The sequence below is a fragment of the Amblyomma maculatum genome, chromosome 6 (assembly GCF_055883805.1).
Source record: "Amblyomma maculatum isolate TAMU_Amacu chromosome 6, ASM5588380v1, whole genome shotgun sequence".
In the NCBI taxonomy this organism is placed as follows: Eukaryota; Metazoa; Arthropoda; class Arachnida; order Ixodida; family Ixodidae; genus Amblyomma; species Amblyomma maculatum.
In genome coordinates, this window is record NC_139349.1 from 57,067,076 (window position 1) to 57,081,090 (window position 14,015).

Below are 14,015 nucleotides of genomic sequence, written 5' to 3' on the forward strand. Positions count from 1 at the left end.
AGCAAGAGCACTACCAAATGGTACCGCGGCAGAAGTCGCCAAATTTTTTGTCGAACAAATTCTCTTGCGACACGGCGCCCCAGAAGTGCTCATCACGGACAAGGGAACGGCGTTTACGGCAGAGTTGACGCAAGCCATCCTGGAATACAGTCACACAAGCCATCGACGAACAACTGCGTACCATCCCCAGACCAATGGCCTCACGGAGCGCCTGAACAAAACGATCGCGGACATGATCGCTATGTACGTCGACGCTGAACACAAGACCTGGGACACCATCTTGCCGTACGTGATCTTCGCGTATAACACGGCAGTCCAGGAGACGACCAGAGCGACCCCGTTTAAGCTTGTGTACGGCAGGGAGCTCACGACGACGCTCGACGCAATGCTGCCGCACGTAACCAGCGAAGACAACCTTGACGTCGCCGCCTACCTGCAGCGTGCAGAGGAAGCCCGACGACTCGCACGGCTGCGTATTAAAGACCAACAGCGCACCGACAGTCGACGATACAATTTACGACGACGCCATGCAGAGTACAATCCAGGAGACCAAGTGTGGGTTTGGACACCAATTCGCCGTCGCGGATTAAGTGAAAAGTTGTTGCGTCGATACTTTGGGCCATACAAAATCCTTCGCCGCGTCGGACCACTGGACTATGAAGTCATTCCCGACGGAACGTCAGCATCACAACGGCGACGCGCACGCCCAGAAATTGTCCATGTTGTACGACTGAAGCCATATTACGCGCGTTAAAGAATCTGTGGTGTTTAAACTTTGCAGTGTTTATGTTTAAGTTTCTTTGTTTTGGAACATCGAGGCGATGTTTTTTTTAAGGGGAGAGTAATGCCGCGAAACCTTCAAACCTGTATTTGTTGTTTTTTAACAGCCGCCGGCATACAGGCTTATCACTCTGATTCTGGACCGCGTATCAGTTCCGTAATCTTTGTTTGTTAATGCTCGATGTCGCGAGTCACACCTTTATCAGTTTTGTTGTAGCGCAAGATGCACCGAGATCTGTTTCGAAGGTTCCGGCCACTTGGGTGTCTTTCCACAATGTTCCAGCCCGTGCTGGTAGCTGTTTGCGACGTTATCTAGATTGTTCTGTGCAGCCTTTAAATTGAGCGTTGCCGAGTGTGACGAGCATTCTTTGTTCGACGATCGACGAGCACGTTTGTTTCTATCGCCGCCGCCGCCGAGTTGCTTAGTTCTTTTGCGGGCGCAAGTCAGCCCAAATAAACAGTTTCTTTAGTGCAATCATCGACCCCTTCATTTTTGTCGTCGACCTCGTCACCACTACGTGACATCTGGTGGAGGTGCTGCCTTTGATCCTTCAAGCGAAGACCCAAGCCGTGTTCCTGTCGCCCTGGAAGACCAGCCTACAGGTCACCGAGCCAGCCGCCGACTTCAAGGCCTACAACCCGAACACGGTCTGCTGCTTGACCCCAGTCGATCTCGGAAGGCATCGACGCTGACAATAGCCCAGCCTACAGCACCGGTTGTTTTTGTCCAACCCCGTGAGCCCCCCTGCTTCCATGGACGATCGGATGAAGATGCGGGTGACTGGATGGACCTTTTCGACCGTGTGGCAGAATTCAACGGTTGGAACGACGCTGCGAAACTCAGGCAGGTCTACTTTGTTCTTCAAGGACATGCCCGAGTTTGGTTTGAAAATCACGAGATTTCTTTCAAGGATTGGGAGATATTCAAAGCACAGTTCTTGATGGCCTTTACAAGTTCTGTCAGAAAAGAAAGAGCTCAGGCCCTCCTCCAATCAAGAATTCAACTACCAAACGAGCCCGTCCTGGCCTACGTAGAGGAGATGAAACGCCTGTTTCGCCGCGCCGACCCTAACATGACCGAAGATGACAGAGTGAAATTCTTAATGCGAGGCGTTAAAGAGTCGCTTTTTGCGGGGCTTGTCCGGAACCCGCCGAAAACTGTTGAAGAATTTGAGAGTGAAGCATCGACCATCGAGAAGACGTTGGATACCCGGATGCGCCACTACGAGCGACTACTTCAACCAAACTACTCATGCCACTACCCCAGAACATCTGCAAGCGGAGAGAGCCTTCGGGACCTCATCCGGGAGATCGTGCGAGAGGTGCTCCGCCGAATGCTGCCATCATCGCAACAACCCCAGGTAACGACGCTCGCGGACGTCGTCCGTGAAGAAGTTCAGCAGGCGCTGGGCGTTCCTCAAGCGACGGCTGCTACTGTTCCAGCTCAAGAGGCAACAGCAATGAACTACGCTGGTGCATTACGTCGCCCTCCACCCCGACGTGATGACTTTCCCAGCCCTCGCCGCTACCGTCCTGTTCCTGAAAACCGCCCGTTGGCCCCCACCCACCAAGCCTACCAACGACCCCCAAACCCCAGGAAGTGCGACGCCTGGAGGACTGCAAACAACCGGCCATTATGCTTCCACTGCGGTGAGGCCGGCCACATTCTGCGCCACTGCCCGTACCGACGAATTGGTCTCCGCGGATTTGCAGTCGACGCTCCACGACCACGCCCAGGTGAACGAACACAAGAAATTGACAACTACCTGCGTAGCGGTGAGATTGCGTCACCAAGCCGTCGATTCAGGTCTCCATCGCCGTACAGGGCCCGCTTAGCGTCGCCAGGACCTAACTATGACGGTAGTGTGCGCGGAAGGTCCCCAAGCCCCCGTAGGGGAAACTAAAGGCAGCAACCTTTGGAGGTGAGGTTGCTCAACGGCGAAAAGACGAAGATCCTCCGCCGCCGACGACCACTAACGACGACGCAACCATTTCATCGCCGCTCCACACGACGACATCGACGACAACACGACCAGAGTGCAAGCAGACACCGCCGCCCAGCGAAGTAACAACGGTATGCCCCGGCCATGACCTGAAGAAACGACGGAGCCGAGATCGGACACTAAGGCCCACGTGCAATGCGAGGACGCGAACCAGTGACCTTGAAGTTGATGTCGACGGTCGCAGAGTCACTGCCCTAGTAGACACCGGAGCTGACTATTCAGTCATTAGTGGACCGTTAGCCTCTCAGCTCAGAAAAGTTACCACCGCTTGGGATGGCCCGCTGATTCGCACCGCAGGTGGCAACTTGATAACTCCATCGGGACGGTGTACTGCAAGAATAACTGTAAATGGGCGTACTTACCCTACCAGCTTTGTGGTCTTGCAGCAGTGCTCCCGCGACGTGATTTTAGGCATGGACTTCCTAAATGAAAATAGGGCTATCATCGACCTCCGATCCAAGCTCATCAAGCTCTCTGCAGACAAAGCCATACCTGCTACGACTACTTCGACGCAACACGTCGCTCTAAACGTCCTCGACGGAGAATTGACCGTGCCGCCCCGATCAAGCGTCGCCGTCAGCGTAGGTAGCACAGACATTGAAACCACTGAAGGCATCGTCGAAGGAAATATCCAATTGCTCTTGGAACGAGGTATCGGCATCGCAAGAGGCATCGCGACATTCCGGAGAGGACAAGCTCAGGTGCTGGTAACAAACTTCACTGAAGAATACCGGCATCTAAACAAGGGCACGACCATCGCTTTTCTCGACGAATTAGCGGACCTCAAAGACGTATTCGCCCTCCACTACCAACCACTGGAAGACGCACCGGACCAATTCCGTCAGCCCACATTTGACATCAACCCAGTATTGACCCACAGCAGGAAAAAACAGATCCGCAGTCTTCTTCGAAACTACAAGGAGTGCTTCTCGTCATCATCGAAGGTACGACAAACACCACTGGCCAAGCACCGCATTATAACGGACGAACACGACCGACCTCTGCGCCAAAGCCCTTATCGTGTATCGCCGCGAGAACGGCAGGCCATTCGCGATCAAGTTGAGGAAATGCTGCGTGATGACGTAATCCAGCCATCGAACAGCCCCTAGGCGGCACCAGTCGTTTTGGTCAAGAAGAAAGACAGCACACTTCGGTTCTGCGTTGATTACCGCCGCTTGAATAGCATAACGAAGAAGGATGTCTACCCACTTCCCCGCATCGACGACACTCTCGACCGACTCTGCAATGCAAGGTACTTCTCATCGATGGACCTGAAGAGCGGATATTGGCAAATTGAGGTCGACGAAAGAGATCGCGAGAAGACCGCATTCATCACACCGGACGGCCTTTATGAGTTCAAGGTGATGCCATTTGGCCTCTGCTCCGCACCAGCCACGTTTCAACGAGTAATGGACACAGTCCTGGCAGGGTTGAAGTGGCAAATTTGTTTGGTATATTTGGACGACGTTGTTGTCTTCTCGTCAAGCTTTGAAGACCACCTAAAACGACTACAGACAGTGTTGGAAGCCATCAAGTCATCGGGACTAACGCTAAAAGCAGAGAAGTGTCACTTCGCCTACGAAGAACTCCAGTTCCTAGGTCACATCGTTAGCAAGGACGGTATTCGCCCAGACCCGGAGAAAACAGCTGCAATCGCACAATTCCCACCGCCTACCGACAAGAAAGCTGTGCGCCGATTTCTTGGGCTGTGCGCTTATTATCGACGATTTGTCAGAAACTTTTCGCGGATCGCCGAACCGTTGACGCAGCTTACACAGGCTGACGTACCTTTTAAATGGGAAGCGCCGCAAGGAGAAGCCTTCGACGAACTTAAGCGCCGCCTGCAATGCCCTCCTGTACTTGGCCACTTTGATGAAAACGCCGAGACCGAAATTCACACCGACGCGAGCAGTGTGGGCCTAGGAGCCGTTCTCGTCCAGAAAAGTGCCGGACAGGAGAACGTAATCACCTACGCTAGCAGGTCCCTCACAAAAGCCGAAGTCAATTACTCGACGGCCGAGAAGGAGTGCCTTGCAATCATCTGGGCCACTTCTAAGTTTCGTCCATACCTATACGGCCGACCATTCAAGGTAGTAAGCGACCATCACGCGCTCTGCTGGCTGGCTAATTTGAAAGATCCTTCCGGCCGCCTTGCCAGATGGAGCCTACGACTTAAAGAATTTGACATGACTGTAGTCTATAAGTCGGGCCGAAAGCATTCCGACGCAGACTGCTTATCCCGCGCTCCCGTCGATGCTCCTCCGAAGGACGATGACGACGACGCCTTTTTGGGTCCGGTAAGCGCCAGCAGTTTCGCAGAACAACAGCGATCAGACCCTGAGCTGAAAGCGCTAGCCGATTACTTGGAAGGAAAGACCGCTTCCCCTCCTGGTGTGTTCAGGCGACATTTATCATCCTTCACGTTAAGCAATGGCCTCCTCGTGAAGAAGAACTTCGCACCCAACAAGACCGCGCAGCTTCTCGTAGTGCCTAAACCCCTTCGGCAAGAAATTCTGCAGGCGTTGCACGATGAGCCCACAGCAGGCCACCTCGGATTTGCGCGCACGTTGCGTCGAATCCAAGAGAAGTATTACTGGCCGCGACTGCCTGCCGACGTTGCCCACTACGTGAAGACGTGTCGTGAGTGCCAACGACGCAAGACGCCACCGATCAGACCAGCAGGACTACTAAACCCGATTCCACCCCCAATCCTGCCCTTTCAGCAAATTGGGATGGATCTCCTCGGCCCCTTTCCATCTTCGTCTATGGGTAACAAGTGGATCATCGTGGCCACTGACTACCTTACCCGTTACGCCGAAGCAAGAGCACTACCAAATGGTACCGCGGCAGAAGTCGCCAAATTTTTTGTCGAACAAATTCTCTTGCGACACGGCGCCCCAGAAGTGCTCATCACGGACAAGGGAACGGCGTTTACGGCAGAGTTGACGCAAGCCATCCTGGAATACAGTCACACAAGCCATCGACGAACAACTGCGTACCATCCCCAGACCAATGGCCTCACGGAGCGCCTGAACAAAACGATCGCGGACATGATCGCTATGTACGTCGACGCTGAACACAAGACCTGGGACACCATCTTGCCGTACGTGATCTTCGCGTATAACACGGCAGTCCAGGAGACGACCAGAGCGACCCCGTTTAAGCTTGTGTACGGCAGGGAGCTCACGACGACGCTCGACGCAATGCTGCCGCACGTAACCAGCGAAGACAACCTTGACGTCGCCGCCTACCTGCAGCGTGCAGAGGAAGCCCGACGACTCGCACGGCTGCGTATTAAAGACCAACAGCGCACCGACAGTCGACGATACAATTTACGACGACGCCATGCAGAGTACAATCCAGGAGACCAAGTGTGGGTTTGGACACCAATTCGCCGTCGCGGATTAAGTGAAAAGTTGTTGCGTCGATACTTTGGGCCATACAAAATCCTTCGCCGCGTCGGACCACTGGACTATGAAGTCATTCCCGACGGAACGTCAGCATCACAACGGCGACGCGCACGCCCAGAAATTGTCCATGTTGTACGACTGAAGCCATATTACGCGCGTTAAAGAATCTGTGGTGTTTAAACTTTGCAGTGTTTATGTTTAAGTTTCTTTGTTTTGGAACATCGAGGCGATGTTTTTTTTAAGGGGAGAGTAATGCCGCGAAACCTTCAAACCTGTATTTGTTGTTTTTTAACAGCCGCCGGCATACAGGCTTATCACTCTGATTCTGGACCGCGTATCAGTTCCGTAATCTTTGTTTGTTAATGCTCGATGTCGCGAGTCACACCTTTATCAGTTTTGTTGTAGCGCAAGATGCACCGAGATCTGTTTCGAAGGTTCCGGCCACTTGGGTGTCTTTCCACAATGTTCCAGCCCGTGCTGGTAGCTGTTTGCGACGTTATCTAGATTGTTCTGTGCAGCCTTTAAATTGAGCGTTGCCGAGTGTGACGAGCATTCTTTGTTCGACGATCGACGAGCACGTTTGTTTCTATCGCCGCCGCCGCCGAGTTGCTTAGTTCTTTTGCGGGCGCAAGTCAGCCCAAATAAACAGTTTCTTTAGTGCAATCATCGACCCCTTCATTTTTGTCGTCGACCTCGTCACCACTACGTGACAATATCAAATAAACTTTTTTAAATGAATGTAATGATTTGTCATTTGTTTATATCTTGTCTCCATCAATGATTGGAACTTGGCTTATGCAAAAATGTTATGATGTTCCGCAAGCTTCCGTTCTCGGGCTACTACTTTTACTCACAAAGTGTTACCTGTACAAATTCTTGTAAATTACATGATGTGTACGGTCTAGGGAAGATGTGTTTTTCATTGTTGATTTTCGACTATGTATGTCTTTTTAGCACATATAAATTTGTTACTCTTGGCATACGTGTACTTTTATGTCCTATTTTGCTGCCCAAGCAGAATATGTATATATGTGTTCTTGAACTGTACTAATATCCCCTGCTATAGCCTTGGAAGAAGACCGGCGGTTTTGTAAATAAATAAATAAATAAATAAATAAATAAATAAATAAATAAATAAATAAATAAATAAGCGGAATGTCTACTTTTTGGACGGTACTAACATTGCTCTGACGGTAATCCTGATTTTATTTCTTCCTCGTACAGATTGCTGGACCGGCCTTAATGATAAGCATAGTGCACTGGACCACATTTCAACCGATGGAGTTCTACCGCCTCGCGCTCATCGTAGTGTTCTCTGTCCAGATGTGTTCTACAAGTCAAGGTATTGCCTACGTCTGTTCAGCAATGTTCAAGGCTGAGGTGAGTACCTAGAAGCCTGAAGAATAGCTCATAATTACGTGAGCTCTAGTAAGTTTCGAACAAGTTTCAGTTAAGTTTTGCTCAAGTGCAGTACAACAGCTCAGATGCTTTGCGTTTAGAGACTTGCTTCTCGAGAAAAAAAATTAAAATGTTAGTGCTTATGTGACGCGGAAGTATGTGGTATTTCTTAAGAGAAATTGTGTGAAGCGCCATGCTCTTTCATTGCATTAAGGTGGTTCCTTGAGGTGGACATGGCGGGTATTTAATTTTACGAACTGTCAGTGATAACCATAAAACTTGCTTATAAATTCTAAGTAAGAAAAAGGAAAGGGACGCAAAATGTGTTACTTGCAGCCCCAACCTATAGTCTGCAGAATATGTTGCGTGACGTCATTAAATGTTGAAAAAACGTTCTAATAAGAACACTAATTGTGTTAAAATGTGTTCGTTCTTCTCATAGTGCAGAACGAACAGTTTGACACAGAAGTCGGCTGTAAACCAGGGCGTTCAGAGCTATAGTCTGACTTCGGTCAGAGAAGCGCTCTGCTTTTGAACAAATTTGAGGGAAGTAGCCCTGGAGCCTCATAAAGCGCCAGATGGTGTGAACTTTATTTCAGCAGTTTCAATTACGCATTGAGAGGAAATGCCCATCTAAATCTCAGAGTTGTTATCATTACGCTTTTTTGCTGCCCTGATGCTCCCTAACATGTCATTGTAGACAGGATGATTAGCGCAGTGATGAGCAAGTGCCGAGAAAAGAAAATGCGACTTTTGTAAACTCAGCCGTTTAGATTGTTGCTGTAGTTTCGGTCGTTCAGAATGCTGTTGCACACAGACCTATAAAACCGAGCTGAAAGTTTTCGACACTTAACGTTACATTACAAAATAGCAAGGCAATAAACTGCGACTTGGATGTCATTTTAACACAGAATTTTATGTTTGTGTAGACGGCTGTGTGCGTGTGCCTCCCCGCTGCGACCCCGGCCTACATCTTCTGTGGATACTTTGTGCAGCCGCGTTACCTCCACTGGGCGGTAGCTTGGTTCACATACACATCGTACATGTATTATATACATCAAGCAATCATGTTTGCCCTGTTCGGGAACGGACGTGGACAGCTGCAGTGCGATGAAAGGGACGCTGGCATCCTCTGCGTGCCCATCGATGGCAGCGAGGTGCTGCACATGGTGGGTGCGCAGGACGTGCACCTGCTTGCCTACTCTGGAATAGTGCTGGTCATAGATGCCAGCCTGAAGTTGGTAGCTTTTGCTTTGCTCAAGTGGAGATTGTGGAGGAAGTGCTGATGCCACTTGCTGATCTTCCGAAGTTTCTTGGCAAAAGCAAGGCGAAAGTGTATTCAGGAGAGTCTCTGTCAGCACGACGCAAAGGACATTGCAAATGAGAAGAATGGACAAAGTGCAAAGCGTAGTGTAGCTAAATAAAATATTTGTGGATTTGCGAGATGTCCGTAGCAAGGTAGTTTTAGTGGTGCAACAGGGGACGAATTTTACTTGATGCAATGATATGGATTTTTCAGATGAAAACATTGTAAGGTAAAATATAAAAACAGACATGACCTGCCAGAAGTGGTAAACAATTCATAAATTACTGCTATGGGTAACATTGTGGAATGTATGCAAACATAAATAATAATTTACATTCGGAACAACAGGCTTCCGTTTATCAGCCACTGCTCTGTATTACATCCCTGCGAAATTTAACTCTCTTTCAGTGAATTGTTTTATTAGGTACCTGAGCAGAATGGCCACGCAGTCTATTAAAAGTGGCTAATTTAGTGATAAATAATGTACGGTAGAGAGGACTGTATGGCGTCACCGTGGGATGCGGCCTGGCTTTGAAAATTGTGGTTAGCGGCATGTCTGTGGGCTTCTCCATGTCGCCTCATTGTTCCAGCTCGCTTAGTGGTTTAACCGGTCGTGTTGCAGTCTAAATGTGACAAGAAGTGTAGTTCCTGTAAACATTCTAATATTTGTTGTTGTTACTGTCTCTAATTTTAGGCGAATTTGGTAATGTTGCTAATAATGCGTAAGGTTCCTTTAAATATTCTTTTTTTTTTCGAGGACAATTGAGGTATGGAACAAGCTTAACAGCGAGACGGTTACCCAGAATTGTACTCAAATGCTTGAAAAGTGCCTGCAAATGTTTTGAATTTTTTGAATTTGAGTGTGTTTATATGCTTGTATTTCGGTTTTGTCCCCACCCTGCTGATGATCTGTAGTGGATCACAGCATCTATATATAAAATAAATAAAAAATTCCGCATCTAGGTGTGCATGCTTTACGGGGACCCCTGTTTTGTCAGAAATACTACCTCTTTTTTGTGACTATCCCTGTGTGGCTCCAAGCAGTGCGATGCATCATTATCTCACTATAGATTTAATTTGCGCGAACTGTACAAACTTGGTGAAAAGTTGAAGTTGGTACATGTGTTTGCCTTACATCAGTGTTACATGATTAATTGTTTTGAACGTAACGTCTTCGAAATACGCAGACAGTTTGAAATGAGTAATTAACATTTAGAAACTGCCGTTGGTTTCAGTTCTTCGCATGCCTTTTTCGTCTGGTAATGCATAGCCTGTTTCAACAGCGGAGTCTGTTTGCAATAAAATATGCTGCACATAATTCTCGGCCCTCCGGCGTGAACACTCTGCTTTATGGCTGCGGGAACTCGACTGACGCGCTTACCATTATGCATTCGCACTTACCCGCTTTCCGGCCGAGTCACGGTTATCGACTTCACAGTGCCCAGAACGTGAATTATCCATCGATCTTTAACCCGCAATTTAAGCGTCTTGTTTCTCAGTTGGCATAGGACACGACGAACTAAGGCTGATTACAGAAGCTTGCGGTGATGGTTTGAAGATGATTTGTTTTAAAAGGGCAATGTGTTCCCGCGTTCGCGAGTTTCTAAAACAAAAGAATAGTTATCAGGCAGTTACCCTAAAATGTGCACTGCAAGCTTTTGAATCGGAAGCTTCCCTACGGCAGCCAGCTCCAGCCTTCAGTGCCAGTGTCGGTGGGTGCCTAAAAAAGCGCCAGCTCAGGCCTTTTCTTTCATGGTGGAGGGTGATTCAGCCTGCCATGGCATTTGAATTCACGTTACCCCTATGCCACGGGCAGGAGCTGCCAACTCGGGTCGCTTCTCTTTCATATTGGAGGGTGATACCAGAATCAGCTTGCCAGAACCCCTTTCCTTAACATTACCCCTAGGGCACGTAGGCACGTCCATACGGCTTGTTTTAAGCAGTCTTTATATGTGGGCTCGCGTCACACCCCTAAAAGGCTAAGCTTAAGTGTCCCCAATAATGTGTCCCTTCTAGGGCGTGACGGGGGAGTAATCTAGCAGGCATGAAGAAGCTTCCGCTTCCATCCAGGTTTAACCAGAGCTAAACCAAAGCTAATTATTTTAACGCTTACGTGCATTTTTCATGATCTCACTGTTCTCTAATTGACCACACTCACTGGTAACGCAGCGCAAATTGGGCATATTGAAGATCTGCTACATAATGCGCCGCATCATACTATACGGTGGGACACCTTGGGATTAGACTGGCGAAAATGCTGACAGTCTGTCAATAGCTGGCGACCTAATAGAATGGGTGGCAGAAAGTTCGCCGTTCCTTTTGAAGGCATTTTGAAACGCCTAAAATGAAATGAAGCAAAAACGATTCAGAGTTAGGTGCTCTCTCACAAGTCACTTCATAGCAAACAATTTTGAGCTATAAGTTCATTATGCCGGAGATATCGGCGATTAAAAATGGCGCTGATCCTCCCCCCCCCCCCCTCAACTCAACACTACGAGAGACCAGAAAAAAACAACAACAAAGAAAACAGCTTGGGGACTCCGCCCTGCCCATGAAGAAATCGCCAGGTCCCGCTCGGTTCGTATATTTCCGGTTGTCGCTCTCGTTTTCCCGAGCGTAGAATTTCTCCACCCCACTCATTCATCGGTATCTGCCTTTCTCTTCTCGTCTGAGCTTGCATATACCTGTCAACCTTGTATCATGTCTTCCTCGGCCGCCGGCTTCTGCAGTTTCTTGACCTCTCGGAATTGTGTGCCAGAACCACCTGGGTCGTTCGCGAGCGCATGTAGGCAAGTGGGCAGGCTGTTGTCGACACCGGCCGCCGCCACGGAGAAGCACTTTTCATCGCACAAATTAGCGCGCACCCCTGCCGAGCACGGTTTCCCACCTGACCCGTTTCTTCCCTCACACTTCCCGTTACTCTCCCGCGTCTGTAGCTATGGTGCCATCTTCTGTGGTTTGACCAATGGCGGCCAGTCTTCTCGTAGAGTTGGCGCGATAGCAACAACACTGCATGAATGCTGGCAGACGAGCGTGCCACTGCACGCGTGCAAACATGTAGTAGTCGTTTTTAGCCTCGACAAGCACTTTAACGAAGGTCTGCGAGAGGCATCTCTTGTGGTGCATTTATCAGAAATGCGCTGTAATACCTTACCATCATGGCGCCACCTACAGAACTGCCCACTGCTTGTGTAAAAAAACATAGTCGTGGTTTAACAGTGGTTAATCCTAGTTCGATTGCGATAGCAACGTTGGAAACTTATTTTCCCTGCTGCATTATTCCCCTATCACGCCCTATCAGTGTAAGGTGCTATATTATTGGGGACACTTAAGTTCACCCTTTAAGAGTATGACGCGAGAGCGTGAGTTACCAGCCTTATTCTTCTTCTCCTTCTACTTCTTCTGCTCCTCCTCCTCCTTGGCTGTTCAAGGTCAAGCGTGGCGTCCGCCGGGGATACGAGACTGCTCGAAACCTGGCGCAGTATTGCTATCGCAATAAAGGGCCTGCAAATAAACTATTCGAGTTTTTCTTGTTCCTTCCACCATGTAGTCGGCTCGGTCTCTCTGTAGTTTCAGGTCACGATACACGGTGTCAGGAGGGGGGTTCGAACCCACGCCCACATTCAGTAGCTTCACGGCACGATACAGTGCATAAGGAACAGAATATACCTAGCAGCGCGTGAGCATGGATTGATCATTTGAAGAGAATGCTACAAAGTTTGGATATTGGATTACATGTGAGCACGAAATACTCGTCCGTGAGTCTTAAGAATTGAGAATAAATAAATGGTAGTGTCGTGTTTCTTGAAACTCTGTGGCATCGTCCGAGCCAGAATTGACCGCGTAAGACATTAGCAAAACAGCTCGGCACATGAAATTCGGCAGCGCAGGATGTCATCAATTTCCGCGGCTACACGCACGCACAAAAGAGAGCACGCGAGTGGCTATGCTAGAGAGGCAGCGCCAGAGCTTTGCCGAAATGCTTTTCCGGGGCAGCAAGGAGTTCGCCAACTGTTCGCGCAGAAGCTTGTTTGCGATACGGATTGCCGGACGAGAGTCGTGTTTCCAGACAGTTAAGTCTATGTGGTGTGATACTCTGCTTACGCACAGAGCTGACCAGCTGCACATGTTTTCGCTGTGACGCGATCATCGACGCAGAATTTCAAGCTGTGTTTGCAATATCATATAAGGATTAGCTGAATAGCAATACAATACTACGGCAAAATTAAGCCAAAACTGAACGCTGTTCGGGATTGCTGACACATACCGAGTTGCTAGTAGAAGTGACAGATAGCACAAGAAAGTTTCTGCACACATGCAGTGGCATATCAGATGACGTCGATGTCGTTCGCCTTTACAGTATCTCGAGCGTGGAGATATAATGATAAGACATGGATAGAGAGGGGAATACATTTTCTCTATCAGCAAGAGAATGAAGGGTTCAATGATTATGATGTATGTATGTCAAGTTCATCGACAGTGCCCGGATTGCACATGTCCTTACTGCAAGTACTGTAATAACATTTATCTATATAGGCAATGCAATGTCATTATTCTGCGCGAATTGCACACTCAGTCTGATAATAAAAAAGTATTGATCAATTAGTAGTGCGCCGTAAAGAACAGAAGGCTCAGTTCGAAGACATGTTTTGTTCTGAGCCGAATGTTGTGCGGGCGCTAACGAAGATACTAGACATTCGCATTGGATACCCCAGTATAGTTACAAGACTCCGCTTATCGAAAATGTTAGTCTTTTAACAAAAAAGGCAGCCATTTTCATTTAAGCACGCTATTGGCAAAGCGGAACTTAGCCGCGTGGAACGTTTTAGCTAGCGTGTTTAAGTATTGATCAAAGTAGCCGGGGCATTGCAATGAAATGTAACCTTCCCACAAAAAAAATATTTTTCCCCGGTACAATTCCCTGGCGATGTTTACACTTCTTACACGAGCACGGTTATCGTGAGTCGAGTTTGGAGACCTTGTCTTGTGACGTTAACTGATAAAATGATGGCGAATGTGAACGAAGGGTGCACATCTGTGTGCGAGTACAAAACGCCTGCGAGCTGGCCCGCTTCAAAAAAGTACATTTTGCGATAAAACAAAGTTTCAAGGCTAATA

General features: G+C 48.6%; 1 protein-coding gene across 1 annotated transcript in view; it reads left to right on the top strand.

Moving 5' to 3' along the window:
• The window catches only part of LOC146185817 (ATP-binding cassette sub-family G member 1-like), a 47,539-nt gene extending 37,336 nt beyond the window's left edge, over positions 1 to 10,203 (top strand). Inside the window, exons 11-12 of the mRNA XM_084605585.1 lie at positions 7,418 to 7,573; positions 8,521 to 10,203. Coding sequence (XP_084461711.1) covers positions 7,418 to 7,573; positions 8,521 to 8,877 — 513 coding nt within the window. The 3' untranslated portion in view covers positions 8,878 to 10,203. The remainder of the gene's footprint in view (positions 1 to 7,417; positions 7,574 to 8,520) is intronic.
• Positions 10,204 to 14,015: the final 3,812 nt, after the last annotated feature.